The sequence below is a fragment of the Miniopterus schreibersii genome (genome assembly GCF_964146895.1).
Source record: "Miniopterus schreibersii genome assembly, chromosome: 15".
Taxonomy (NCBI): domain Eukaryota; kingdom Metazoa; phylum Chordata; class Mammalia; order Chiroptera; family Miniopteridae; genus Miniopterus; species Miniopterus schreibersii.
In genome coordinates this window covers 34,635,782-34,663,142 of record NC_138115.1, presented here as the reverse complement: position 1 = coordinate 34,663,142, position 27,361 = coordinate 34,635,782, and the positions used below count along the sequence as shown (strand labels likewise).

Here is a 27,361-nt window from a genome sequence, read left to right as displayed (position 1 = left end):
CTTCGCACCCGCATCCTGGGCCGCTGCGGCCGGGCCTCCATCTAGGCCGCCTGAGGACTCTGAAGCCACGCGGTTGTCTTAGGGGCGCTGCGTTTACCCTTCACTCCCCTCCCTCTCTCGGCAAGTTCAGCTCCTCAGAGGAAGGAGGCCAGTGAGGCCGTTTCGGTTTATGTTGTATGTAAAGCAGATGCTTAATAAAATTAAGAATACAATTGAGGCTCTCAGAGCCTCCACCACCTCAGCTGTAACTAACAGGCCTGCAGAGTTAGTGCTCCTGGCTGTTCCTTTTCTAAACAGGGGGCGGGGAAGGGGAAGGGGAAGGAAGGGAAAGGAAAGGAAGGAAGAGAAAGGAAGGGAAAGGAAAGGAAGGAAGGAAGGGAAAGGAAGGGAAGGGAAGGGTCGCGCTGGCCCAGCAGGGCTGAGCAGAGCAAGCTCCCTCACCCTGTGCCTTTCGCTCCCGCAGGGCTTGCTTTCAGAAATTCTCCGAAAGGAAGAGGACCCCAAGACTGCATCCCAGTCGCTGCTGGTCAACCTTCGGGCGATGCAGAATTTCTTGCAGCTGCCGGAAGCTGAGAGAGACCGAATCTACCAGGACGAGAGGGAAAGGAGCCTGAACGCCGCCTCGGCCATGGGCCCTGCCCCCCTGATAAGCACACCGCCCAGCCGCCCTCCCCAGGTGAAGTCCCCCTGCCCTCCTTGCCCTTCTGCTTTGGCTTTTTTAAAAAAAAGAAATGTCTGATGAAGAATCTCAATGAGAAGTCAGAAAGATAGATGGACAGATTTTTGTTTTAAAAAAACAAACAAAAATGTATAGAGTTGCTTGGGGGAGAATTTGATCTCATATCACTAATTATGGTATAAAAACAATAAGCTGCTAATTAGGGGAAAGAACTGCATTGTATTGCTTGCTCTTTGGGGTTCTTTAGGGGTGAAAAGTAGTCTTTAAGTGGGGTGTTTGTCTCTATGACTGTTAAGTAAAGAAGTATTTTAAACTCAGTAGGAAAAAAGTAATAAAGTCATTTTTATCCCTGTAAGTTTTAGAACCACCATTTGAATAGTAAATACATATAAATAAATAAATAATTCTCTTTGTATTTATGCTTTCCAGTGCAAACTGCAGCTGGTGCCCATTACACATCATCTCGTTTGTAATCTTTCATAATTAAGTTTAATACAATCCTTGAAGGCAGCTTTAAGTGGAGCTGATAAGGAATTCCATCCGTATTCCCAGAAACGGGCACATTTCCTATTTTCCAAATTTTTACACTTTTTAGGAAGGACCAAAGTCACCTTCCAGGTAACTTTGTGTATGTGCATCTGCACTGTGTTGTTGTTTTCTTAAATTTAAAAGGCAGCCTAGTAACTATTATGAGAATTCAAATTAATTTTCAGTACGAACTAGTAGATAAAAGTTTGATCGTGGATTAGATTTATAATCCACAAGCAAATACATTTCTTACACATATAATTTGTGGCATGTACAATTCTTAAAAATAAGGTCAGCTAAAGCTGAATAAAAATTGAATACGGAATATAAACTTAAAGTATTTATGTAACATAGTGTCATAATGAAATTATACCTTGATGTTAATTTCTTTTCATATAATAGTAAAAAATATTAATACATTTCCAAGTAAAGAATTATAGAAAAAACTCATTCAACACTAAAAATGAAATTGCTACAGATACTCCATAAATAAGGACTAGATGTTATATTTAGCCACTTGTTGTCGGGGGGGGTCTTAAACTGTATATTGTAATATTTTGGAATGATTATTCTTTAGAAATGTCACAAACGTCCATGTTCTCCATTTTATTTAATGTAAATCAATTAGGTCTTGATGTCTATAGGAGCAGACTGTAAGGAAGTCATTACTGTAATTGTGAATAAGAAAGTCATGCTTCTCTAGCAGAAAATGTGTGTGTGTGTGTTTATAGGTAGATATGTATACACACACACATATCCACCTGTGTACACACACACACACAGCTATTGAACTTGATATGTAAAGCCTTCTATAAAGTATTTCTTAAGAAAAAAAATGAGGAACTCTTTATATAGATACATAACTTTTATTGTAAGAGTGACTAAAGAAAAAATATTGTACTTTGGACTTGGTTTAATGCGTAGTGTGGTGTTTAGAGTTAATACACACATCAGTATTAGTTAAATTTGTCATTACCATCATCATCACTGAAAGGCCCATGGGCAGTTATCTTACTTATTACTTAATCTGCAATACCAACCAAAATATGTCTTATTTAAGACCAGTATGAACTTTAGCATTGAGCTTCTCCTTTTTTAAAAAAAAAATATCCAGAAATTTAACTTAATGATCCTCAGTACAGCTTTTGTTTTGTTTTTAATTTTTCTAGGATTTTAATGCTTCTGTTTTTCGGATGTGATTCTGCTATCCTTAGTCTTCATTTTTTTTCCATATACTATTACGATACTCTTGAGTAGCTTTCTGATATATATCTGATATATATGTCTAGAGACTGTATTTGCTGATAAGTTGGGATAGAACACATAATTTACTTGGCTTGAATTATTGATTAACCGATTGAGCCACCCTTAGCAAGAAGGGTTGAAACCAAGCCCTTAGCCAGGATATTCAGACAGTGTTGAACATACAAAGTATGTTGATACTTTAGAGTCTTAGTGAAACTCTTTCAGAGAAAAAAAAATGGTTTCTATTAATGCAGTATTAGTGGCTATCTAACAAAATTCTGAAATGATTATCTGACATACGTGTATAATTTTATTTCACTGCTATAATATAAATCTTTATGGTATCTTATTTGCCCCACTGAGAATCCCTTTGCATTGTTTAATATTATTATAATAGAGCTCACAGTCAGTTTGTTCACCTTTTATCTTTTAATAATGATGCAACGAATTACATTTTAAGAAATTTTTAATGGATTAAAAGCATTGTCAGTGTCAGACAAGTACTTTAGATTTGGAAAAATGTGGTATAGAGCAGTTGAATTAGTAGTTTTGCAGCAGTCGAAATCTAGTGCTTAAACTGGAACCAGTACACCACCTGTAAGGTCTTAATATGCTTATTACAAGTGATGAAAATAGAAGGGGGGGGGGGGATTGAAACCATGAATACAGGAACAGACTGCAAAATTTTGCCTTTTTTAATTTTATATTTTGCCAGAGAGGAGTCTATGTGAAATGACTGTGCTGCAGTTCATTTTCCCCCAAAATGAAGAGATTTGAAAATACATAGTGAGACAAGCCTTGGGCTACGGTTAAAACCCAACCTTGATCTCTTTCCAAAGAACTGCATGTTGCAGACAGAGACCCCGCCCGCCTCTAAGCCCCAGAGATTGGGTTCTTTTCCAGCTCCTTCTGTGGAGTTTAGGCCACACTGAAGGTGATTTAGACGGTCCTGGCTCATACCAAACTGAGGGACTTACCAGCTTCTAAATCATCTTCAAGCAGGGCCTGCCTTGGTTGTAGTCAAGCCCTAGGTTTTATTCGCAGGAACACCGCCCCTGGGTAGGCCCGGACTGGCCTCAGGAATCCCCAGAGCTCTTGGCTGGCCCTGCGGGGTGAGGTGCCCCTCCGCACACCTGTCCTTTGCATGTCCCTTGGGGCAGCCATGCGGTGAGCTGCTTCTCATGGGGGCAGCGGGCTCTGGCCCAGACCTGTTTGCTGACAGCCTATTTTCACAACTTGTGCTAATTCAACAGATAAGATTACCTTGCACTTGGTAATGGCTCACGGTTTTCTCAGCACCTTGATGTACATTAATTTATTGTATCCTCAGACCAGCCTTTTTGTAGGAGGGAAATGAGAACCAAGTCTAAGGATTACTCAAAGTTTTCCAACCCTCTTTTAATTCTGTTGCTCTTCCCCCTTCCCCAGGCCACCTGCTAAAAATAAATATAAACGAACATGATAGAAAAGGGAAAATGAAACTCGGGGACTTTTTCTGTTTGTCATAGAGGATGGGAAGTTTTATTATTAGGTTAGGAAGAGGAAAGACGGACAGGGGTAGAAAAACGTTGAATGTTTGACAGATGACCCCTAGGCATGTCTGAGATTGTGGAGGATGCCCCCCCTCTACTTTGGTTGTTTGAAAATATCTGAAAGAACCCAATCCTTCCGAACCTTTAAGACTCCCCGGTCTTAAAGATTGCTTTTCTGACTCTGCTTAGCAGATTGAGTGTAAACCAGATGAGTTTATTAGAGGAATTTTATTAATAGTAATTAATTATTATTTCCTGGGAATTGTCTGTTCCACAGAATAGACCAGTTTTACGTTGATTTCTCTTTAGATACGTGCTGCTTCTAGTTTTATTTGTGTGTTTTAATATGTGTGACTTTGGGAGGTGAATTAGCAATCTCTGTTTTCATAAGGACTGTGTGAAAGCCTGTAATTACCAAATTATAACTTTTACATTGGTTATATAATTCTCTCTTCCCTTTATTTTTTACACCTCCTTAGTAATTCTGTAGTTTCTCCTAAAGGAAGATGTGCTATTTTATGCTTTAGAAAATGTACAAAGTTTATATAAACAGTGTATCATTAATTTATGTGAAATGACTGCATTCAATCTGGTAGCTGCACCCTTCTGTCTCTTTACCACAACCTCGCCTATAATATAATGAAACATAGGTCTAGTTATGGGCAGGAGCTTAATACATTATTAAAATTTTATTTGTTATGAATTCCTTGACCAGCATTATTTTAAGATCTTATTTATGTGCTTGTAAAATGTTTCCCATTAATAGTCATCTTTTAAAAGCTAGAGGACTAGGAAAATAATTAATATTGTTTCTACAGCCATAACCCTCCAGACAGTGTTAATATATAAAAATTTGATAATGTAGACTACATCCATCACCAATAAGAATCATAACATTACTAAGGAAACATTTATAGTTTACATACCTTGAAAAATAAATTCAGACTGGATTTGTAAAATTAATAATAAAGTCATTTACTACTAAAAATTAGATAGTAATGAACTAGATTTAGCAAAGGGCCACCAAAAAGCAGGTCCAGCATGTCTTAAAAAATAAGAATTTTTCCAAATAAAGAACTTCCAGTGGTTTCTAAGATAAGCATTAGCATCAGACAGACTTTTGTTTGCCCATGGACAAATTACTTAGACTTCTTTGTTTTAAGAGCATTTTCTCAATGTTTAAGAGGGGCAGTAATAGTACCTACTCAGGGCTATTGTGCAGGTTAGAGTTAATGTCTGTTAACACTATGCCCAGCACATAATAAGCAACTAATAAATTTTAGTGTTTATTATTGTCATAATTATTAGTAAAACTACATGAAACTGTGTGGGTGCATGCATGCACGCATGCGATCAGCTTCCCTGCCTCAAGGAATAGCGCATGTTCACCAACGGGGGCCCAGTAGAGGTCATTCAGTGTGCTGTGCAGGTAATATGTAGTGTATGTGTAGCATGTATAGTTCATTTGTAGTATGATTTGATGCATGCAGCAATACATGAAAAAACAAAATGGAATTTTCATGGAAAATGTGTGTTCTGCGGCGTAATTTTAGTGAAATACAAGGCGGACCCTGGAGCTGCACCCTGGCCCACGTGGGCAGGGCCATGGGGAAGCGTCAGTTCCTGACTACTTCCCGGCGCCGCCGTAATGATGGAGTAGGACACCCTGCCTTGATAAAAGCTGTTCAGAAAGCAACTGCATTTATTTCACCTCCTGTGCTATTTGCGGAGAAGAGCTGAAGAGTAGTTTGTTTTGCCTGGAATGAACTACTTTATGAATTTTAATGTGTGATATAATATTAAAAGCTAAACCAGGATTAAAGAAGATTCTTTTTGTACTAAGCTAAAATAGTACTTAGTAGAGTGAGGTATAAAAGATTTTTGTTTCCATTTTTACCTGGGGAAAAATTCAGCTTTCATATTTTTGAAAAGCTGTCCAAGTCAGTTCCCCTTAAGCAGTAGCTTGTGTTTTTTTGTTTTAAAAAAAAGTGATTCCAGAATTCTAATAGCTTATCTATGATAAGATGCGTGTCTGAGCCAACAAGATGATAAACAACTTTTCTAAATCTTTTTTCAAATGACTAATACAGTTCCTTACTTTATATTTTTAAAAGTTGTTGCTCTCACTTCCTTTTTTTAATTTTTGAATGTCTCATGTATTTATTTCCCACTTTTATTTTGTGTTGGCTACTAGGAAAAGATTGATTTTTTTCCCCCCCATTATGTAAAATTCTTGCTTTTTGATTCAAGTTGTAATTGCTTTAACAAATGTTAATCCAAAGACAGTTTTCGAAACAATATCACAGTGTAGAGACAAATGATTGTAGCCTACCTTGAGGATAAAATCTTAAACATAATTTTTACAAAAGAATGCAAATTATTTGAAAAACATGAAACGCCAAGTTTCCAAAGCCTGCTCTCTTTGAGCGATTGCTAAGCAGATTGCTGCCACGGAACTATTTCTTCCAGTGCACTGGACTTCGTGCCCCCATTTCCATAACATTCAATTTTCAAAGCGATTGAAATGGCTTTTCTTTTCTCTTTCATTTAAACAGTGAGAAAAATAGGTATTAAAAGGGACCCCGTGGGGTGATCAAATCTATCCTTCTGCCTCAAAGCAAGACCACCCCAGAGCAAAGTTGTGAATCTCACCAAAGCAACTTTGTAGGCAATTTATGGCGATGCATTAACTCTTCTGGCTCCTAAAGTGGTGTTTAGCAGATTATTGCTTCAAAGCCCTGTGCGTGTTGTAGTGGCCTCCAGTCCTTAGTATGCCTCCGTGAGTGCCCTCGCTTTCTGGAGTCACAGAGCTGGAAGGGCACCCCTGTCTAGTGCACAGCGTTGGGACAGGCAGAGGAGGCCCAGCCAGCACCTGTCCTGCCTCCCCTTCTGGGTCCTCACTTCCAGCTGTGGTCCCACCATTTCACAGCACTGTCCATTCAGTGGTTAGGAAGGTCAAGGTGGAGAATCTAGCTGCCTGTCCAAGACGAGCCAGAGGTGAGTTACTCTGCCAACTGTCTGGAAGTTCAAGGGATTCAGAAGGCACATTTGAAAGGGACTCATAGTTACTCTCTAAGTGCAGAGAGTTGAAGAACCCAGGATAACCTCTGTCCCACTTTTGATGCCAAATATTTCGGGACAGGATGAAATAAACCTGGAAGACTTATAGCCAAAACCTCACTCGTTTATTCTAAAATGCATTTCATTTCCTAGTGTTTACAGTGTATGAGAGAAATGGTCCAAGATGCTAAATTTCTAGAGAACAAAAACCTGGGTTCTGTAAAGGACTCTAAGAAATCAGGCCCTTAATGAATCACTTTGCCAGGAAAAAACATGTTCCTGCATCTGTGGTAACTTTTCATTTACATTTTCATCATTTCCCCAGTGAAAAAAGCAGCTACGTAGTTCATATGTAAGATTACCAGACTGGTCAGTATAACTGTGTAATAAAAATTAAATTTGGAGTTTTAAAGATTAATAATAGCATTAATAAATTTTGAGGATGTGGTTTAATTTTTCCCTTAAAATTCTGTGGTGGTTTTCTGCTGGTATCTGTTTATCATTATCACCAAAAGCATTCGTACTAATTTTTCACTCAGGATTATACATTTTGAATATAATTTTTAAGTCACTGATTATATATTTTGTGTAACTTGCAGCAATGTTCTGTTAAATATTGTGAAATATTTCTGATAGTCTGGTTCCACAAGTCAAAAAGAAATAGTTATATACAGGGGTGCCAGGAAAAGATGAAATAATTATACAGAACAGCTTGGACATGCACGTGTAAAGCGCAACCAGCCTTTATGATAATTAAGCAAGGCACTCTACCTGTTTCATGGATGGATAGAAGATTTAAATACGCAGCTCTGCAAATGGCTTTGTTATGGAAGATTTTTAAAATGAAACATGAGGAAAAGGTATAAAATAAAGGGCCTAAAATTAAAAAGGCCATAGTATATAATAGCTATTAGTGATGCAATTGTGTGTTAGGCACCGGGCACCTAGTGTAGATACAGCACTGTGCATTATGATCTTAATTGTGAATTTCCTTTGTTAGAATTGCAATGGAAGGTAATTGGGAAACAATTAGTTTAGGGTTTTCAAGTCTTTGAAACTATTTCGTTTTCCAGAAAACTTACTTTATAGCATTATAATTCCTGGTTGTCAGCTGGCAGTTGCTGTCATATTACAGATTCAATCACCTGTGACAGTGTGACTTCCTTAACTTAAGCAATCTGATCTCCGGGTAATAACTAATGTTGAATGACTGCGCTGTTGATCACCTTGATTGTAAAAGGAGCAACAGTGTCTAGTTTGGATGCTGAGCCTGAGAAGCTTCAAAACAATTTGACCAGGGAAAAATGACAATCATGTTCAAAATGTTTTATAGGTGAAAACAGCTACTATTGCCACTGAGAGGAATGGGAAACCAGAGAACAATACCATGAACATTAATGCTTCCATTTATGATGAGATTCAGCAGGAAATGAAGCGCGCTAAAGTGTCCCAAGCACTTTTTGCAAAGGTTGCAGCAACCAAAAGCCAGGTAAGAGCCTCGACTAGGCATTGAGAATGTTTATCTATTTTCAGGGTATCTATTTTCAGTATGAATTCCCATCACTGAGAGGTCACAGTCTCCAGGATTATTTACAGAGCTCTCCGATGAAACAAAATGTTCAGATTCTGGTAATAGACATTTGGTTTTATTTCTTCCAACAGCCACTCCAAAGACCCAGGATTTCTTAGTAAATCCCTGAGTCAGTTCATAGTCGTTTTCAGAAGAATATTATAATGTATAGGAAGTTTCTCAATCTGGTCCATTGTAATGGAACAAATAACTTGAATTAGTATTTTTTCATTATTACTTAGATCACCTTAATTTCTATCCTAAAATACTAGAAACAGTATAGTTTCTTCTGTTCCAGCTCCAGCATCTATAACTATTAGGTGCACTTATTGAAACAAACTGATACACACATACATATATTTTCATATGTGAATGATTTTAGTTTTTCTATAGGTAATGTGACACCCAAATTGAATTACAATTAGAAAAATTGTCCATATCTGATCAATTATAAGTGAATAGATTTGAATTGGAAAAGTTGCAAATCCCTACACAAGATAAAAACATAACAAGGAATAGATAATTCAGTTCTATATCAGTACAATTGTCATATATTGATAATTTATATTTATCAAAAGCCGAGTCACCTATATGCATGAACTCACAACTATCTATAAACCCTTGTTCAAAGACTGAGTAATTCTTAAAGGACCAGAAGAATACTACACTGTCTTTCCCTTTGCAAAAAGATTTGATAACACTATCAAGGTGAGAATTTAGAGGCAGTCAAGGGCTCAGGTAAGATTTCAGGAACTTGAAATTTTAAACAAATGTATTTTTTATTATCATTAATGAACCCTTTTTTATAAAACAGCTTGACTGCTGTCAACTTCTGACAAAAATATGCAACCCTGAGAGTGTTTACAGTATAATATTTTTTTTAGCTTTTCCTAAAACTTCACTTTATCAGCATTGATAGTGGTCCTTGATGGGAGTTTTGCTTTAGGAAATGTTGTTCTTGTTTAAGTTATAGGCTGGATGAAATACTTAAGGGATATCTTGGAAATGTTATAGAAAAATGATTAAACTCAAGCTGTGGACTGTAAAAATTATAGCTTTATAGGCCACATGCCTGCCTACCCTTCAATCACTGTCAAAGTGATAATTTCTACAATAATATGTTTCTTTTATTGTGAGATTCTAAACATCAAGTGCTGTTTAAACATTAAACTGAATTGTTTATGTTAGTGCTGTACTCAGCGTGTCATACATCAGGCCACCGTAATCTCTCATGGAATGTAAAATTCTGTCATGAATCATGGCTTGTATATCGGAAATTACTGTAATTTTGATTGGAAATTACAGGGCTCTTGAAATGTTTCTAATTATGATAGAATGTTAGAGCCGCTTCAAACCTGTGTGCTTCTTCAGATGTCTTCATTTACATGCCAAGACTATGCATTAAGGAGAAATGTCCTGTTCTCACTTTACCCCTCACCCACCCACCCACCCTGCACATTCCTGTTTCGGTTATTTAGTCTAATTATGATGAGGATCTCATATTTAAATGTATATAATCTTGCTTTTCTTTCTGATCCTACATCTTTTCTGACCTATCCAATTAAATTATCAAGAATAACAGACTATATTCCTACAAGGCCAAATACTTTCTCCAAATCTCCAAAATAAACAGAGAAACTAGACATGTATTATAATAAGCGTCAGGCATAAAACAAACAAAAATGAATATGAAAACTTTTTGCTGTCATTTAGTTGCTTGTCATATGCCATTTAATCTGGCTCCCCTCCCCCAATTTCCTTTCTGACTGGGAGGGATTTTCAGCTTTTTTCACCTCGTGGCACACGTAAACTAATGACTGAAATTCTGCGGCACACCAAAAATATATATGTTTTGCTGATCTGACCAAAAAAATAGGTATTATTTTGATTGATTTATAAACAATAAGTAATTACCTACCCTTTCTGCTCCAGAGTGACTTTTTAAAAATTAAGGTGCCTATACTTGTATATAAGGATTTTCAGTACCATGAGTTAGCCAGTCAGAAGCACCCTATTGTGCTGTGACCGGGAAGATGCATCCCTATTATATGAGCTATGTACTTATGGTTCAAGACAGGGCATTCACACCAGATCACTATTGTGTTGGCTGTTATTATTATTATTTTTTAATGTATTTGACAGTCTGAGGGAAAAGAGATCAGTGCCCCTGACTAAATAGTCAGGTATTACATGTTTTAAGAATTCTTGCAGCACACCGGTTGGAAATCACAGGACCATAGCCTAGCCCCTTATGGCTAGCAGCCTCTTCGCTACCTTCAGTCTTGCTTTTAAACGGTATCCCCACCCTCCCTGCCTGGGCCGAGTGACTGATTTGGGACCTATTCGGACAGTGGTAGCAGTTGGTTGATACGGTCATGTGCGTGATGTTCGGGGGTGTAAATATCCTTGCTCTCTGTACCCCGGCCCCGCAGAGCTCCCCGTGAGTCTTTCAGCAATGTCAGTTGGCCGCTTCTCTGTGTCTGCTACAGTGGTGTTTCCCAGAACCCCCCAAAGCTATTAGCTCATCTCTTCATCGCTGGTTGAAAGGGAATCCAAGGGGCCAGTTGGTGGCCACCTGGAGTCAAGCAAACTGTTAACTTTATTCCCTCAGATAGTGATTCCTACATACGAATGCACTGCAACTTCCTAACAGAGCATTTCTGTAGTTTTCTCTTAGTTGTGCAGTTTAGTTGTTAGCTCTACTTGTTTGTGAAAATATGTAGAAAAATTGATGGTTACTTTAAAATGAGACAGTCTAGAAATGATATGGATCCCTGAGAGAGGAGGTCTGACTTGACAAGGGAAGGTAGTCATTTACTTAACCTCTGTTCTCCTGCCCTGATTCTTGTGAAGGAAACAGAAAAACTAGCAAACAAATTGAAAAAAAACCCTTCAAATCAGATTGACCTTTTTCAAATCGGAATTCCTAACTTCTGTTTACATCTTAGAGATATGTAAAGGATTGTCAGAGTGAGGCAGAGGCCCTGAAAATGGAGCCTGGGTAAGACGGCAGGCGCCAGTTACGTCTCTCTCAGCCCGCCCAGCTCCATCTGCTGTGTCTGGCCCTGATTCTCCAGGTTGACTTAGCATTCGCCATCTTTCCCCTGCTAAACGCCTCGTGCATTCCGTATTATCTACGTTTAACTCTCAGAGTAACCCTGTGAGCTATGTACCCCCGAGACTCACCTGACTAATAAATAGGAGAGCCAACCCCAGGTCTCTGCATCTGTCCTACTGTTTTAGTGTCTCCTCAGGGTTCCAGGTGGCATCAGTAGTGAAGTTACACCCCACTCCAGGAAAGAGGAATTGGGGTCACTGGACTGATTGATAGTGGAAATAGTGGGGGATTTTCTTTCACATATTCTCGGGACCTGGGTTTTTACCAGCGTAGGGCCGGAGTCCACTTTGTTGCCCGATGGGGAAACAGAGGGGAGACGTGTTAGAGAACTCATAGGAGGCTATGGGCCTGGCTGTGCCACTGATATTATAATATTGAGAAATTATTTAACCTTTTTGAGTCAGAGATTCTTTTAACATGGGAGGAGGTTACATGCTGTAATGTATGCAGAAGAGCTTTTAAATTATATAGCACCATACACAAATGGAAAATGTCTCCCAATGTGCTAAGCAAGAGGCTCAGCCCTCCACACAGGGACATTTTTACTGTCTCTTCATGTATTTCAAATGCCTTTCATTTTAAAAGGTAAAGCTGTAGGTAGATGCCCTGAATGACAGGCAGCACAATTATTTTAAAGTTACTACAGTCCCAGAACGTTGTGGAGCCCGACGCATCATAGCTGTGCTCTGCACTGACTAATGCACGAAGTATTTTCAGTAAAAGAAGCCAGCTCTGTGGATTCCACCGTTTCACGTGTATTATCTCTCCTCTTCCATGAGTAATAGAAATGAGATTGTTTTTAACTCTAATAGAAATGTCTGAATAAGATATGTGGGTGCAACCTGAAGGTAGGCTGTTTTTGTGCTTGGATAGGAAAGCCGGCTAATGCAAACTTTAAAAAGATGATATGCTTTAAACATAATGCGAATAGCTACAAATGAGTACACTTTATATTCTGGGTGTTCAAATCAGCAGCCGTTTTTTCAAGTGAATCATATTGGAATTTTATCAAACATTTAGTCTGATAACATTCAAATAATTATGAGAGCAGAATTCGCTAATTTTACTGTTTAAAAAAAAATAGTTGATTTGGGTAATAACCATTACGGTATCAAGGTTCAGTTACTGTTCATTGGTTATAGTGTTTTCATATGGGAGATGGAAATGGAATTTTTTCCTTAATGGTGGCAGATGTTGGAATCTAATTTTATTCCACGGCAAACCCCCGGAGAGCTCTGAGACTTAAGGTGTATGTCCAGCAAGGGGACATCAGCAGCGCTGTAGGCCTTGCCTTGTACATCGACTTGTTACATTGATTTTCATGTTTGCAGGGGTGGAGTTTGCAGGTACAGGAGCACAGTAAGAGTGAAGGGCTTTCACAGAGCGACACTGCATCGCCACTTGTGTTTAGAAAATGATTTCTTTCCCGTGCTTTATTGAACAGGGTATTTCTTTCAGGTAAAGCAACTAGATGATGAAAATTCCCTTTGACTGAACATGCTTTCAAGATAATCTTCTGCAGTCTCTACCTACCCGTCCTGTAGAGTCAGAGGACTCTGGCTGCTACAACTTTGGTTGGTTCATAGGTACAGTTTTTAACACTAAGAAAGAGGATTTCTGCCTCTGTGAAGAGCACGGCAGTCAAAGAGACCAAATAATTCAAAGCCTTTCGCTTTCTTCCATCCTTCCAGACACTTTTATCATTGAGATTGAAGGCCGCTAGCGTGAGAGAGAGAAGGGAGGGCAGAATACAGAGAAAAGAAGAAAGCTTTACTGCTCCTTGGGTTCATAGGTGGAAAAAAAAGCATCTTTTTTTACCTTTGGATTTGGAAATTCTTAAATGGTGATTGGAATTCTTAAATACAGTAAGACATGATATGTCATAAAATGGGTTAGAAATTGGGCTAGAAATGTAATGTTCATTGTCGGGAATAGGAATCTACAGTGGTACAATCGGGGGACATCGGGGAACCACGACTGCGCTCTGCATTCTGGCACGCGAGGGGAGGCCTCTTTCGCTTTGTTAGAGTGAAGTTGCGCCTCGCGGAAGCCACACTTTGAAGCCCTGTGCTGATTCACTCTTTCGGAATGTTCATGTGACAGACTTTGCTGCAACACGACTTCACCTGCGTAGCCTCCCGTTAAGACACACTGGGGGCCCCTGCGGATTTCACAGTCCCGGCTTCTGTTGTTTGGGGGCCCCCCCTTTTCTAGCAGTCTTTGGGGGGATCTTTTTACACTGTGTTCTCATGGCACCTTCTTGGGCAGATGGAGTGTTCTTCGGCCAGGGTCTGCGGGGAGAACTGCCTCTTTACAAGTTCTCCATCTAGTGCTTTATTTAATTGTATTTAAGTTTATATATTTTTACTGGGTAGAGGAGACCCTGGGGAGACACAGCTTCGGTCTCCCTGGATCACCTTCCAGGAGGAGGAGGGGGCAGGAGCGGGAGAGTGAGGAGGGAAGACCACGCAGAGGGTGGCCGTCTCCGCCGGCCGCCCGCCTAGTCGTGGCGGCCTGTGCTGCTTCCTTGAGTAAGAAGGGTGTGGAGCCCCACCGGTCACCTGTGTAAGGTGTTCTCTGCTGGTAGCCGATCTCTAAAAATCCCTTGTGCCTAAATATTGGGAATCTATATTGGATTTAGTTTTCTAAATATAGACCTATCTTTATATCTCCAGTTGATTGTTAAACGGGACTATTGAAATTAAAGGCTTTAAGTACATAAATATTGACATACTCTAATGGCTTAAAGGCACATGATTGTATGTTAGATGATGTTTTAAGAGTTAGTTAAATTTGTGGATCTGAGTATGAGCTTGTTTCATATTTCTACATTCTAAAAACAAGCATATGTTTTAGTAAATCTAGGGTTTGATTGAGGAGGTCCAGAATTATTAACTAGAACACTTACTTGCTCATTACATTTTTAGCGAAAAAGTCATGTAAAGAGGTGTTTTCCCCCTCTTTACAGATTTCTGGTTATCTTACTGCAACTTTCAAATCACTTCAAAGTTTCACTCTTTTCCCCTAAGTTAAAAATTAATTAACTAGAGTCATGTAAATACATTTTATTCATTCACCCACTTAATAAGTTAACTGTTACAAATATAGTCATAACTCATTAAGCCCAGTTTCTCCATCTTTAGAAAATATCATAAGAAAATTTTAGACAAGCTTTGAAAAGAATCAGTTTATGAATATTGGGCCAACTCTTTAAAGAGGATCATGATGTGAGGAAGTCCAAGGAAGGTCACCACAGGAGTGATCCACTGTAAATCAGGTCAGTGTGGCCCTGCCCGGGTGGCTCAGTTGGTTGGAGCCTCATACCAATACGCCAAAGTTACGGGTTCCATCCTGGGTAGGGGTGCATACGAGAATCAACCAGCGAATGCATGGATGGGTGGAACAATGGATTGATGTCTCTCATTCTCTCTCCCCCTACCCCTCCCTCTTCCTCTCTATCTAAAATCAGTAAATCAATAAAAAATATTAAAGCAGGTCAGTGTGTACATACTAAAGCATTAATTTACTATGTCCTTGTAGACTCTGCTTTACTCTGAGGCCACCTTTTGACCCAAAATGTTAGTGTAAGTTGAAAAGTGTGGACTAAGAATATCCTATGAAAGCTCTTCTTGGAAACTCCTCTATAATCAGCTTTGACAGTTGAAGAGTTAGTGCGTGAGGACAGGGTCGTGTATCTGCAAAATGGGACTAGGGACTCTTCCCAAGCCAATGGGGTTTAACTCAATAGGAATTCATCTTAAAACACAGCCATTCAGTTAAACTCAGCATATAACTGTAACACTGATAAACCCTTTAACAAAGTACCAGGTTAAAAGACGAAGTGTTTTCTCAGAAGTCTCAACAGTTGTCTTTTATGTTTTTGGTAGTAAAGGTAGGTTTTATTTTAGCTTTATCTTTCTTTTCCCTCATATGAGAAATGAAAATAAAGGCCCTGTGAAATGAATGAGCTATGAAAATGCATTTATGCAAAATGACAATAGAAAAATAGCTCTGGAAGAAACTGCATCATTAAAATTGCACATCAGTGAGAGGTGCTAAGAGAGGGATAGAACTTATGTTGGTAATACGAATCCACTGTGGAATTTTTTCTGCCCCGCCGAAAGAATACCTTTCGTATCTTAAAAGTAGCATTTGAGATTATTCCTTTTTAAGTACAGTTGTTAGCTTTTATACATGCAGTTCTTTTGCATGAAAAAAATGACACAGCTAAATCATAGACCACCCATTTAAAAATATATGTACAGTATATATTTTAGATATTAGTACAAATATAGCCATCCTATAATTTATCATTAAATACCTTATAAAAATATACGCTCAAATCCACTGTGGTGTTGCCCTGCAATTGTTAAATTCATGAAGTCTGTTTTCTAGGTCTTAATCCACTTTTGTTGTATGTTCAGAGAGAATCGGTTCTCCTTTGATTTCTTGACTCAACAATTCCAGTTGTCTTTGTGTGTGTTTTTAAAATAATTCCCTTCTCAACCCGTGTGCTTGAGGAATTGGGTTTAAACACGCTGTTTCATAAACTGCCAGCCTCCTCGGCCGCCTCGGCGCCTCTGCTCCTGTAAATCAGATCATAGACAGCATGCTGTCGTATAATAAGGTGTCTGATCCTTATTACCAGTTTGTTGATGCACAGACTCCTTCAAATTGACCATTGCAACACATGGTTTCCCCTGAAACTAGCTGTGATAATTAGCGTGGTTCTAATGAGACAGAATGTCACTGATCTTGTGCTGAACTGTCGAGTATCGACGCTGCGGATGGGAACTGTCAGAGCCTGCCATCTGTGACAGCGCTTGGCATCTTCCAGCGGCAAGGTAGAGCATGCTCAGTAGGGTCTTTCCGAACAAATGGCCCTTTCCTTGACGGGACTTCTGCGCTCTGTTCAGCAGAGGAGCGTTTGCCCCGGCTCTGGCCTGCACCAAATCCGTTTCGAGATCCAAACGCGAATCAATATTTAAATCTCCGTTACGTGTTACATAAGAGAGGAATCTTTTGTTTAGCAGGTGAATTTTAAGTGGCTTCCCTTCCCGTGTTTTTGTGTGTGTCTTTTTTTCCCCTTCTCCCAATTGCTCCATATTGTCAGTTAACAGGAATGTAGTCATTTAAGATACTTTCCCCCAATTTTAAAATTGCCTTGTTTAAGGGAGATTTGTTGGGGAGTTGGGATGGCTCGTAGTGTATAAAGCAGGCTGGTTTAACACAGAGAAAGGGGGAAGGAGAGACTGCATAGGAGCACACGTTGAATAGAAGAATTAAAATGGACAGGACAGTTAGATCTTTAGGCTCCAGAGAGGAGCAGAGATTTTTTGCTGGAGTAAAAGTCCAGCGCTGCTTATCATTCCAAAATATGCTTTGTTGCTTTTTATTTCCTCCTCTCTGGCAGACCACACAGGGCTTGTTCTGAAGAACATTTTCACTAATCTGATCAGGCAGCCAAATACGCCGGGAAAACTGCTTTAATGATCCCACTAATTACCTCAAGTCAATATGAACTGTATTATTAGACTGAGGGAAAATATTCCATTAGGTCTCCCCCTTGGGAGTTCCTCCGCTTTGTGATGTCACTGAAGCCTTCACCCTCTCGCTTGTAATTAATTTTATTTACACACGCAGGCACGCACAAGGTCACACCTGCACAACCGGCGCTGGCCAGGGAGCTTGTGGCACTCGGGCTTAATCAGATCTGTCATAATTACCATTCTGCATGTTTCTGACACACGCTGTGAAATATTTCAATTTAACTGCCGCTACCAGCACAACCAGATGTAGTGCGAGTGTGGCTGCATTGGAAATATTATTCCTCAGGATAAACTCTCTCCTCCTCTCCCCCCCTTACAGCTAATGTGGCACAGAAGCTGATGTATCCTGTAAATCTTGAATGCAGCGCTAGATTGATAACAGGCGATTAGACAGTTTAACCACAAACAGCTTGTTCATTTTTCACAAATGAAAACCACATGTAGTGTAACTAAAATTTCAGGCCACCTTTTTTTTTTTTTTTAAAGAGTTGGGGTATGTATGTGTGTGTGTTTAACAACGTGCTTAAATAAAAATAAAATACAGTGAAAAGAAGTGTCTAGAAAAATGGAGAAGTTGCATAGTTTTTTCCAGGTTATTTTTATCCAAACCTTCACCGAATCGCCTTTTTGCCCCACTTTCACCAAAACTTGAATAGGAAAAAAAATTTGTTCTCCTTTGGGCTTTCCATTTTTTGGTAAGATTTTTTTTAATGGGTGGGATAATACCCCTTTGAGCTATGCCTTTTTTATTTTTTCAGTGTTAAACCTTTTATTTGAACATAAATTCTGAAAGAATTGCTACAGTTGGGCATGTGTAGTTTTTTAAAGGACAGTTTCCCTTCTTTTTTAAATGAAAAGTGGGTGGTTTAGGCTTTATGGTCATATCCCAGACAATCCAAAACCAGAAATGGACCCAGTCAGAAAATGTATTTTTAGAGATGTTTATGGATTCGCAGAACCACTTTGAAAGGTAGAGTTGAAAATCAGTGTGGATTCTGTGTCTGTAGAAATATTGGAGATAACCGGGCAGAGAGTGCAGGCACAGTAGGTAACCATATAAGGCCAAAGTTATCACCAGCCTCAGAAGAATCCAGCCATAAACAAGTTAAGTATTGGGGCCATAAGAAGGCAAATAAGCTGGTGGAAGACTAAAAGTTAGAGAGGGGAAAGGGATGGGAGCCATGGTGATTTAGTCACACCTCAAGAGAGGGTTCACAGCACCCGCTTTAGAGAACACCTACTGCGTAGATGGAGCCTAGTGAAATGGCTTTTAATACCAAATAAAATACGCTTTCTTTTTTATCTTTGTTTTACTACTTCAGTTATGAACCTCACATAGACGCTTCTAGGATTCTGTGGTGATTCCTATTCTCCAACTGTTAAGAGTGGAATATTTTTGGCCCTTGGTTCCTTGGTCTATTTTCCCTCTTACTTAGTTATTTTCTCAAATTAAAAAAAAAAAATCTTCCCAATTTTTTTTTTTTTTTTTTTTTTACTGGAACTTCCTTCCCTCTTGGCCTGGCTATTTTCTGTGTGTTTTGTGTTTGGTGCATGATATCTTCCGACTCTGAAATCCACCATTTTTCTGCCTGGATATTGCTTTAGAGGAAAAAAAAACGTATTTGCCGCTGAGTTAGAACCTTCTTCCATCTCAGCTGCTAAGCCATTCACAGGGTTAATATCAAATCATGAGGTCAGTGTCTTCACAGGGCTTTAATCTACCCTCATCGTCATTTTGCAGGATGCAGTTCTTGTGGAAGGGTTGTTTCAATCCCCACATCACCGATCTGTCACAACACTGTTTCCTGTTGAGTGTAGATAACACCTCAGAATCCTGTGTAACACGGAGGGGAAGGCACCCAGTGCTAATTAGTGAGATCAGCCCACCGCTGCTCTAGTCACTTGAATTTTTGGTTTCCCAAGAAGAGGTTTGATAAATGTAGCCTAGTTGTGTGGGGATAAGTCCAAGAAATAGGAACAGTGGAGGTTAAATTTAAAGTCCAGCTTAGGACTTCATTGCTACTCCCCTTGCTTTAATAACCCTGAAGTTTTTGCACAACTACTTGAAGATATAAGCCAGCATGCAAATTGAATCATGTTTCGTAATCAGTGGGAGAGCTATGCCACTTAGAGGAACCTTTTATTGTTCTTTTGCAAGTGTAAAATTTCTTTTACAACCTGAAAAATCATCCCTAGTTTTCCGTGTTTTGCAAACTTTAGTTTTTGTGTGTGAGGATTTCTTTGCGCCTAGCACACCTGTTGATACGGATGGGAACAGGAAAGAGAGCACAGTGAGCGTTGCTGTTTAGGGGTGCTGTGGTATGGGTGGAGTTGGAGAATATTCAGTATTTTCGGTATGAGCATGCCTTTCCATTAAATTTAATTAGACTTCAATAATCCCATTGTCAAGGAAAATCTTTTAATTTTACTTAGGGAACCTGCTCGGTCCCTGTCTAATAACAGGACAGTTTTCATGCATCTGTTAGCAAGTCACAGTTGAGGATTCATTCGAAGTATTAGTTAACACGCTTTATCCGGCCCCACCGCGGTCCATCTTCCTCAGCCATCCTGCAGTTGCTCTTCCTCGGTGCTCTCAAATCCTCATGAAAATATACAGGAAGGAGAATTGGTTCCTTTTAATACTGTTTGCTGTTTCCTCTTGGACCCGCTGTCTGCATTTTTCATGATCATTGATGAGGTCATCAATATCATTTACAGTGGAGTTCATGTTTTTATTCTGAGCTGAAGGGAATTTAGAGGTCGTGGTTCCTGATATTCTACATCAGATAGAAATAAGGTAAGTTTGCAGACTCACGGATGGTTTGCGTAATAATACCTTGTACATCAAATTTATCTTTCAGAGGAAGCATTGAGAGTTCCAAAGAGTGGGGGCCCAATACCACTACCGCCTGTCGTATTGCTTAATCTCTCAGGCTTTGACCTTCCCTTTGTGAAGGTGAATAGGCTGGGTCAGATTATGTCTAACGTGCTTGCAGTTCCAGGTTCTGTGAGCTTGTTGTAAACGGGCACAAGTGGGGAAGAGGGTGCTGTTTTGATTGAAGGTACTGCCGACAGGTGTGTTGGTCTGAGAATGAGACAGAGGAGGTGAGATTTTGAGTAACAGAAGGGCTCGGTTTGGGGGGACAAAGTGCCATCTTGGGGTTTGTAGCCAAAAAGAATTACGAGTGGTATACAGTGAGGAAAATGGACTGCTTGGAATCCCGTGTGTGAACTCCGTGGTGTGTAGTGCCAGATGAGCTCAGCACTGACACAACCTCACTGAGCCCTGCTGTTAGAAAACTGGGAAATCTCTCCTTATCGGGGACCGGCGAGTCAGCACGGTGCAGAGAGGAGGCGAGCGCCCTTGGGCTGGCGAGTGGGCTTGGCTTAGTATGCGGTGGGTAGTGGCTGCCAGCATGAGATAACTTGAAGTTTGATGAAAGGTTTCCTCCTTAAACATGTCTATTTTGGTTTTTTAACTGCTGTCTGAAAGTCTACCCTTACACCCCCCCCCCCCCCCATTCTCTCTCCCTGGGTTGATGTAAGTTCTTCTGGGAAGAATAGCACATTACAGAGGGAAAAAATGTACTCAGTCCCTCAGGTTTGGAAGAGATTCGTGAAAAAGAGAGTAAACAAGGAAAGTTAGGGAGTGACAGCTGATTTGAGGGACTTTCTTGATGCCCATATTTACAAATTCATAAATTGGTACCTGCAGTGTTCAATAGCTGCTGAGGGGTACCCACCCCCAAATGTCTCCTTTAAATGTTTACCCGTGTTACTTATGGTACCAACAGGAGTGCTGGTTGTCATGGGTGCTGCTTAGCTGGCCCATTGATGGAGTATTTGGTGGTTGAAATGAAATGCAGATTAGGTCAAAATAAATTACTTTCAACAAGGTCAAAGGAAGTGAAGGCGGTAAATAAAATATACATTCACAACCAGACAAATGCCATTAGGAAACCCAGCTCAGTCCGTGCCAAGCTGTTACTGTCTAAATTGCCTTCTTTCTTCCTGGCTCACAGTTAATTTTTGCTTGTGTGTTTGGAGATTGGGGGAAGGGTAATAGCCTAATGGGTAATAATTTTATTTTAGTATTTTGATTAAAGAGACTAAATAACATGCACCCTGGATAACCATAAGGACTAAAGCCTTACCCATCAATCTTAATCTCTGGACAGAAAGTTCTGTTTATATTTGTGGGAGAAGTGTAGCATCGTAATACAAAGTTTCGAGATGGTTATGTGCTCAGTTATCTTTTCCCTAGCCCCCCCCCCCCCTTTACCATCTTTCCTACTCACTTTCTTCTCTTTAGTCCTCTTGGACTAGCTTCCTTCTGCCCTCAAATCTTAAAGGCAAATTCTTTATAACCACTTGCTCTTTGAAAAGTGATGACAAGGGCCATTATTTGATTACTGCTGCTTCCTAGCGTTCACGTAGCCGCCCCCTCTGCCTGCCACTGTTGGGTCCCTGTCCTTGCCCCCCTCTCTGCCCTGCCACCTTTCTCCCTTCTATTTGAGGATCCAGGTGTCTTTGGAAAAACTTGTTAGTGTTCCTCTCCTGGCAGACAGACATTTCTCAGAGGATACTCGGCTAATCTTATTTACCTTTATAGTTACTTGGATGGTATGAAGTTAACTAAGTTAGAATACTGAGGCTTTATTCAGGGGTTGTAAACCCATTTTGTGAGTTTGTAACAGAACCAGGAAAACACAGTGAGGTATATACATGCTGCTAGCATGATTGGCCGTCAGAGAGTGTCAAGCCCGAGAACTGTTGTTTTATGAATGAAATCTCATCTAGAACTGAACTATATAAATCAGATAAAAATCTTCCCCCATTCTGATGGACCTGAGGGTTGGGCGGGCAGGGCCTTCTCATCGACGCCCCCCCTACACATACACAGCCAAGGCACTGCTGAAACCCTCTGATGGGGACCTGGCGCTCCTGAGACACACTCAGGGACCATCGTACTAGTGATTAACTGTTCTCCTCCAACCCAGTCTCTAAGAGGAATGGTCCTTTCTTGGCAAAAAACAAAGCAAAAAAAAAACATGATAAGGAAATCTAGTTCGTCAATCAAAAACCCAAACTTCTCTAGTCTACTAGGAGCTTATGTAAGATAGTTCTAGAAAAATGTTTGAAATATGTGTATATATACACATTTAGTACTATGTATACACATATACATCATGTGGGGGGGCACCCTATCCGGGAGTCTTAACCTTTGTCCTACCTTTCCCCAAGGTGTTCATGAACTTGGATAGAAAAAATTTTTTCATTAAGGTATACTAAAATTTCATATTTTATTCAATTATCAATGTAGGCAACAAATCACAATAATTTTAGCAATACCTAAGAATTTATCACCAATAAAAATCACAAATACTTTCATATCATATCAGGTTATTACAGTATCTCAAAATATTACTTACGCTCATCACTATAAAATTGTAGGAGTTATTAGATCTGTTGCTAGATCTTATTTAGTGCGTTAATAAAGAAACACATATTATGTCAATTTTTGATAACTATTTCATAATTGGTTTTTCTCATATTATGTATTTTATTTCAGGCAAATAAAAACATTGCTCTGAAAAGGCATCATCCATGGGCTTCACCAGGTTCCAGAGAGTCCATGACACAAAGGCGATGAGATCAGTGATCAAATAAATTTTGTGTAGGAAGAAATATTATATTTTTTTAAATATAGTCACTGAGGAATTCTTGAATTTACCTGGCAAACATTTGTTTGCTATTTATTACTTTTCAATGTGCTCATTTTTCAAGTGCCCTTCGCTCCCAGCACATGTAAGCAGGGGTTACGAACTTTGCAATAACATTTAAAACAACAACACAAACAAAAACCTCGTGGGTAATCTGCAACATCCTGATGCCACATACAGGGCAGCCCTTTATGAGAGAGCTCCTTTGCCCTTAGACTAGAAATTGTTGCCAGTTGAACGACACCTTTAATATCACCTTACACCTGAAGTTTAAGCTGTTCTTACCCCGCTGGACAGTAAATGTTGGGAGAAATGACTCCCCATTGCGTCCGTCCCCAAATTTCCTCTTACCCGGCACAGTAGGTGGCACACAGATGGCACTTGGTAACTATTTGTGGAAGGGCGGGATGCTTCAGAAGCACATTTCCTCTGCTCACAATTTCGCCCTCACAAAACCAGTGCATTCCTAAGGGAGCCCGGGTGAGGGGTGGAGGCGCTGAGCTCGGGAAGTCTGGTCCCTCCTGCCCCCTGCCCTCTCGGCCTGTCTCCCCAGCTTCAAACAGGGCCAGCGCCCCAGCTTCCCTGTCTCCTTTCATTGGTAAAATTACAACCTGGCCATTGTCACTGGGACTCACACGATGTTTCCAGAAATATTTATGCTTTTCTTTTTTTAATGCTTCCTTGTAAATTACAAGATTTGAGTCCCTCAGGCCAACTTCGGATTAGTAGGTTTGCATAAATGGATACAATGATGTGGGTTTTGACCACAAAATAGGTGTTATTTTATCAGCAGAATCATAAGCAATTTGGGAGCTCATAATGAACCCTCCTGCTTGACTGCTCCTCTTAGAAAACAAGTCCCTTAACTTTTACAATCCCAACTTGTCTTCCCCCTTGTTTTAAACATTTTTTGTTATCCCGGAATACTTAAAATTTTAATCCCAGATCCTAAATATGCATAATGGGGCGTGAGGTTTATTTTAGGAATATCTGCATTGTTGAAAGGTTTTATATAAGCCAAGATGCAATGGCAGAAATATTTGTTTAGAAGAACATGGTAGTAAATTATTTGTGTAAGCAAACGACGACTGTATCAGATAAATCGTCACCTAAAAATTATGCATTTTGTAAGTTCGTATTTTTACTTTATTTTTGCACTGGGCATATGTGGATCTTCATCAGTCTTTTTCATAGTTTCATAATTTTGAACAGAAAAATATGTATCTTAAAATTATAATAGTGACTTTAAGATACAGCATGGCAAGAAATTTGCTTCCTAACATTGCAGTATGAGAGCACATCTTTATTTGGGTTGAGGGCTTTGGAAAAAGTGAAGTTTTTCATTAAACTGCTTCTTTAAATAATCCAATGTATTTGCCTCTGACAGAAGCCTTTAATAGTGCTTCCCTGCCTCCTTAAACCCAGCAAGCTGAGCTCAGTTTGAATCTTAGTTCTGTGAAATGCATCAACAGCATTACGAATGTAAGTTATGGGACTTTGCTACCATACATGATACCCTCAGGAATTAGGAGTGTACAGTTTCTTGCCGCTAAATAAACGATCCAGATTTTGCCATTCTTACATCTTTCTCTGTGCCCCTAACTTACTGCCACTTTAGTGTGTTGCAAGGAATCTTTTGCTACAGTTTTATACCCACTCCTTGAAGGGTGAGCCTCAGGGGTCTCCGAGCCCCTTGGGTGAAGGAAAGTGAATCGTGTGCCCCTCAAAGGGCTGTTTGTGTTGACTTTTATTTATAAATGTAACCAGATAACACAGATGGGGGTGGACTGAAGTAAAACACACATCAGATTTAATTAGTTCATGGAAGACATTCCAAGGGTCTGAACCAGAACAGCAGGGATGGCAGAAAGGAACAAATTCAGGAGACCTTCTGAAGGGGCGGAACTGACTGGAATTTATCATTGTCCACTTATGGAGGAAATAGACAAGAAAAATAAGATTTTTAATTGAAACTGTTTACTGTTTTTTTATTTACTTAAAAAAAAAATGAATCCTTACCCAAGGATATGTCTATTGATTTTTAGGGGGGGGGGGGGGAGAGAAACCAAAGTGAGAGAGAAACATTACATTCAACTGGTGACCAAACCTATGACCTAGGTATGTGACCTGACCAGGAATCGAACCTGTGGCCTTTCAGTGTTGAGGATGACTCTCCAAACAACTGAGCCACATGGGCTAGGCCTGTTTGCTATTTATTTAAAGTAAAAATCAGTATGTAGCCACTATAGAAAAAAGTAAAAAAACACAAGCATAAGGAAGAATATAAAAATGCACATAATCCCAATTAACTAGAGATAGCCTGATTTATGTTCTTTATATATGTATATGTATGTACACACGTATATATATATATATGCATGTATATACACTTCTCAAAGATGGATAAGGGGATTCAAGTTAAAAGCTTAATTAAACCAGTATATTTACCTATCAGGACGTGCTGTAGGCTAACTTAGATATGTATACATATATATGTGGTTTATGCATATAGTATGTATGTCTTACATTCATTTGTATGATATACACACCTTTGAATTCCCTGTTGAGGTGTATTTCAGTTATATTTAACTTTTGCTATTACAAATAATGGTAATGTGAGCATCAAAAAAGGCATTTGTGTTCTAAAGGTGCTTGCCAGACGTTTGTACATTCAACATTTTCACAGTGCCCTTCAAAAGATTGTACTGGTTTATACTTCAAATGACAGCCTTTCAGCACAGGTGACTGGGTGGGTGGTGATGCTATTGAGTTAAACTGCATAGGAAGAGATCCTAGTTTGCGGGAAGAAAAGACTGGGTTCTGGTTGGACTGTGGTAATTGAGTTATTTTTGTTAACTCCCTTGGTATTCGAATTCCTTTGGATTATCTTTGTGATCATGACAAAAACAATAGTAGCTGACAGTCACCAGTGTGTGCCCAGCCCCTCGCAGGAGTTATCTCAGCTCTCACAACGCCCGTGAGTGGTGCTAAGACTATACGCCCATTGCAGAGAGGAGGAACTCGAGGTCTAGAGAACGTGAATAACATGACCAAAATTACAGGGGGCTAGTAAGTAGCAGAATAGGAACTCGGATTAATACCCAGGCTTCCTTAACAAATGCATCTTAGGGATATAGTGCCTAGAGTAGACACGGTCGCAGCGATATGTTCTCAGGAAAGCATGGTAAAGAGCAGTGGCAGAACTTCAGGCCTGGTCAGTTCAGAGCAGCTGGCCTGCTGCTTTTCCTCGCTAATTCCTCTCACTCTTTCCTCCCACTGTCCTCCCCACTCGAAACATCGCCCCTTCCTTAAAGCCGAGCCAGCGCCACCGTCCCAGGAAGGGCCGCCTGCCCCACCCGGCGCCTCTCTCCTGCCCCTGCCCCCGGCTCGCACTTGAGCGTGCCCCTCATCGACGGTTAGCACGTACGGCCTTGCACTAAGTAGGAATTTTTTGTGTCAGAGCTTCCCCAGTACCCTGTGAGCATTTGCGGGGAGAGCTTTCAGTTGAGCTCGTCAGGCCTTTGTGGGGTTCGCGTGGCCGGCCCCGGGCTGCCGTCCTGTCCGGCCGTGCCAGCCGCAGGCCCGGGAGGTTCAGGCCGCCGCTCTGCACTTTGGGGAGCGGCCCCGAAGGCTCGGGAAGGGAGTTCCCTCAGCTTCCCCCAGGAGCGCCCGCCCTGGGGACACCGAGCCGGCCGAAGGAGGGTTAGTACTTGGATGGGCAGGAAACAGGAGGGCCTGCCGGTAGAGGGATCGGAGGCGTGGAGAGCAATGTGGGGACCCCCGGCACGCCCGGTACAGGCCCTGCCCGGGACCGAGCGCCGGGGACCGCGGGCAGCTCGAGGGCTGCGAGGTCACCTTGGGCAGCAGTTTGAGAGAGACCGGAGCGGGGATTTTCATCCTGGCTCCTGTTCCCAGGGGCACCTCCAAGGTGGCAAGGGCGCCGAGAAGGCCTGCACAAGCCTGTGCGCGTGCCTGCCGGGCGGCCGGACACTGAGGCAGACGTGGGCTGTGCTTTCTGCAGGAAAAGTCGCACCTCTGTGGGGACACTTGCTGCCTCGCTTGTCATCAAAGCTCCCGTCATCACTGCTGAACCCCCCCCCCCCCCCATTGAGAGAGGAAAGGAGTGATTACTGCAAAGTTCTTTAGTTCAGAAATCAAAATAATTGTCCAGGGGAGTAATTTTACAGCGTTTGTTGCCTGAGGATGGACTTCAGCGGAAAGGCCGCCCAGCCCGCGAGGCGGGGACGGCGGAGTGGAGGGGCCGCCATAGAAGCGGAGGCTGCAGCCGACGGGCCGCGGGCGAGCCTCGGGAGGGGGGATCTTCTACGGACACCAGCTTTGGAGAACAAAGAAAGGG

The 27,361-nt window shown here is 40.7% G+C and overlaps 1 protein-coding gene across 5 annotated transcripts in view; it reads left to right on the top strand.

The window, feature by feature from the left end:
- SATB1 (SATB homeobox 1) overlaps positions 1–27,361 on the top strand; it is a 95,636-nt gene that overhangs the window by 57,860 nt on the left and 10,415 nt on the right. For all 5 annotated transcript variants that reach the window (XM_081160361.1, XM_081160363.1, XM_081160360.1 and 2 more), the window contains exons 8-9: positions 464–676; positions 8,378–8,533. In XM_081160361.1, the coding sequence (XP_081016487.1) occupies positions 464–676; positions 8,378–8,533 (369 nt within the window). The remainder of the gene's footprint in view (positions 1–463; positions 677–8,377; positions 8,534–27,361) is intronic.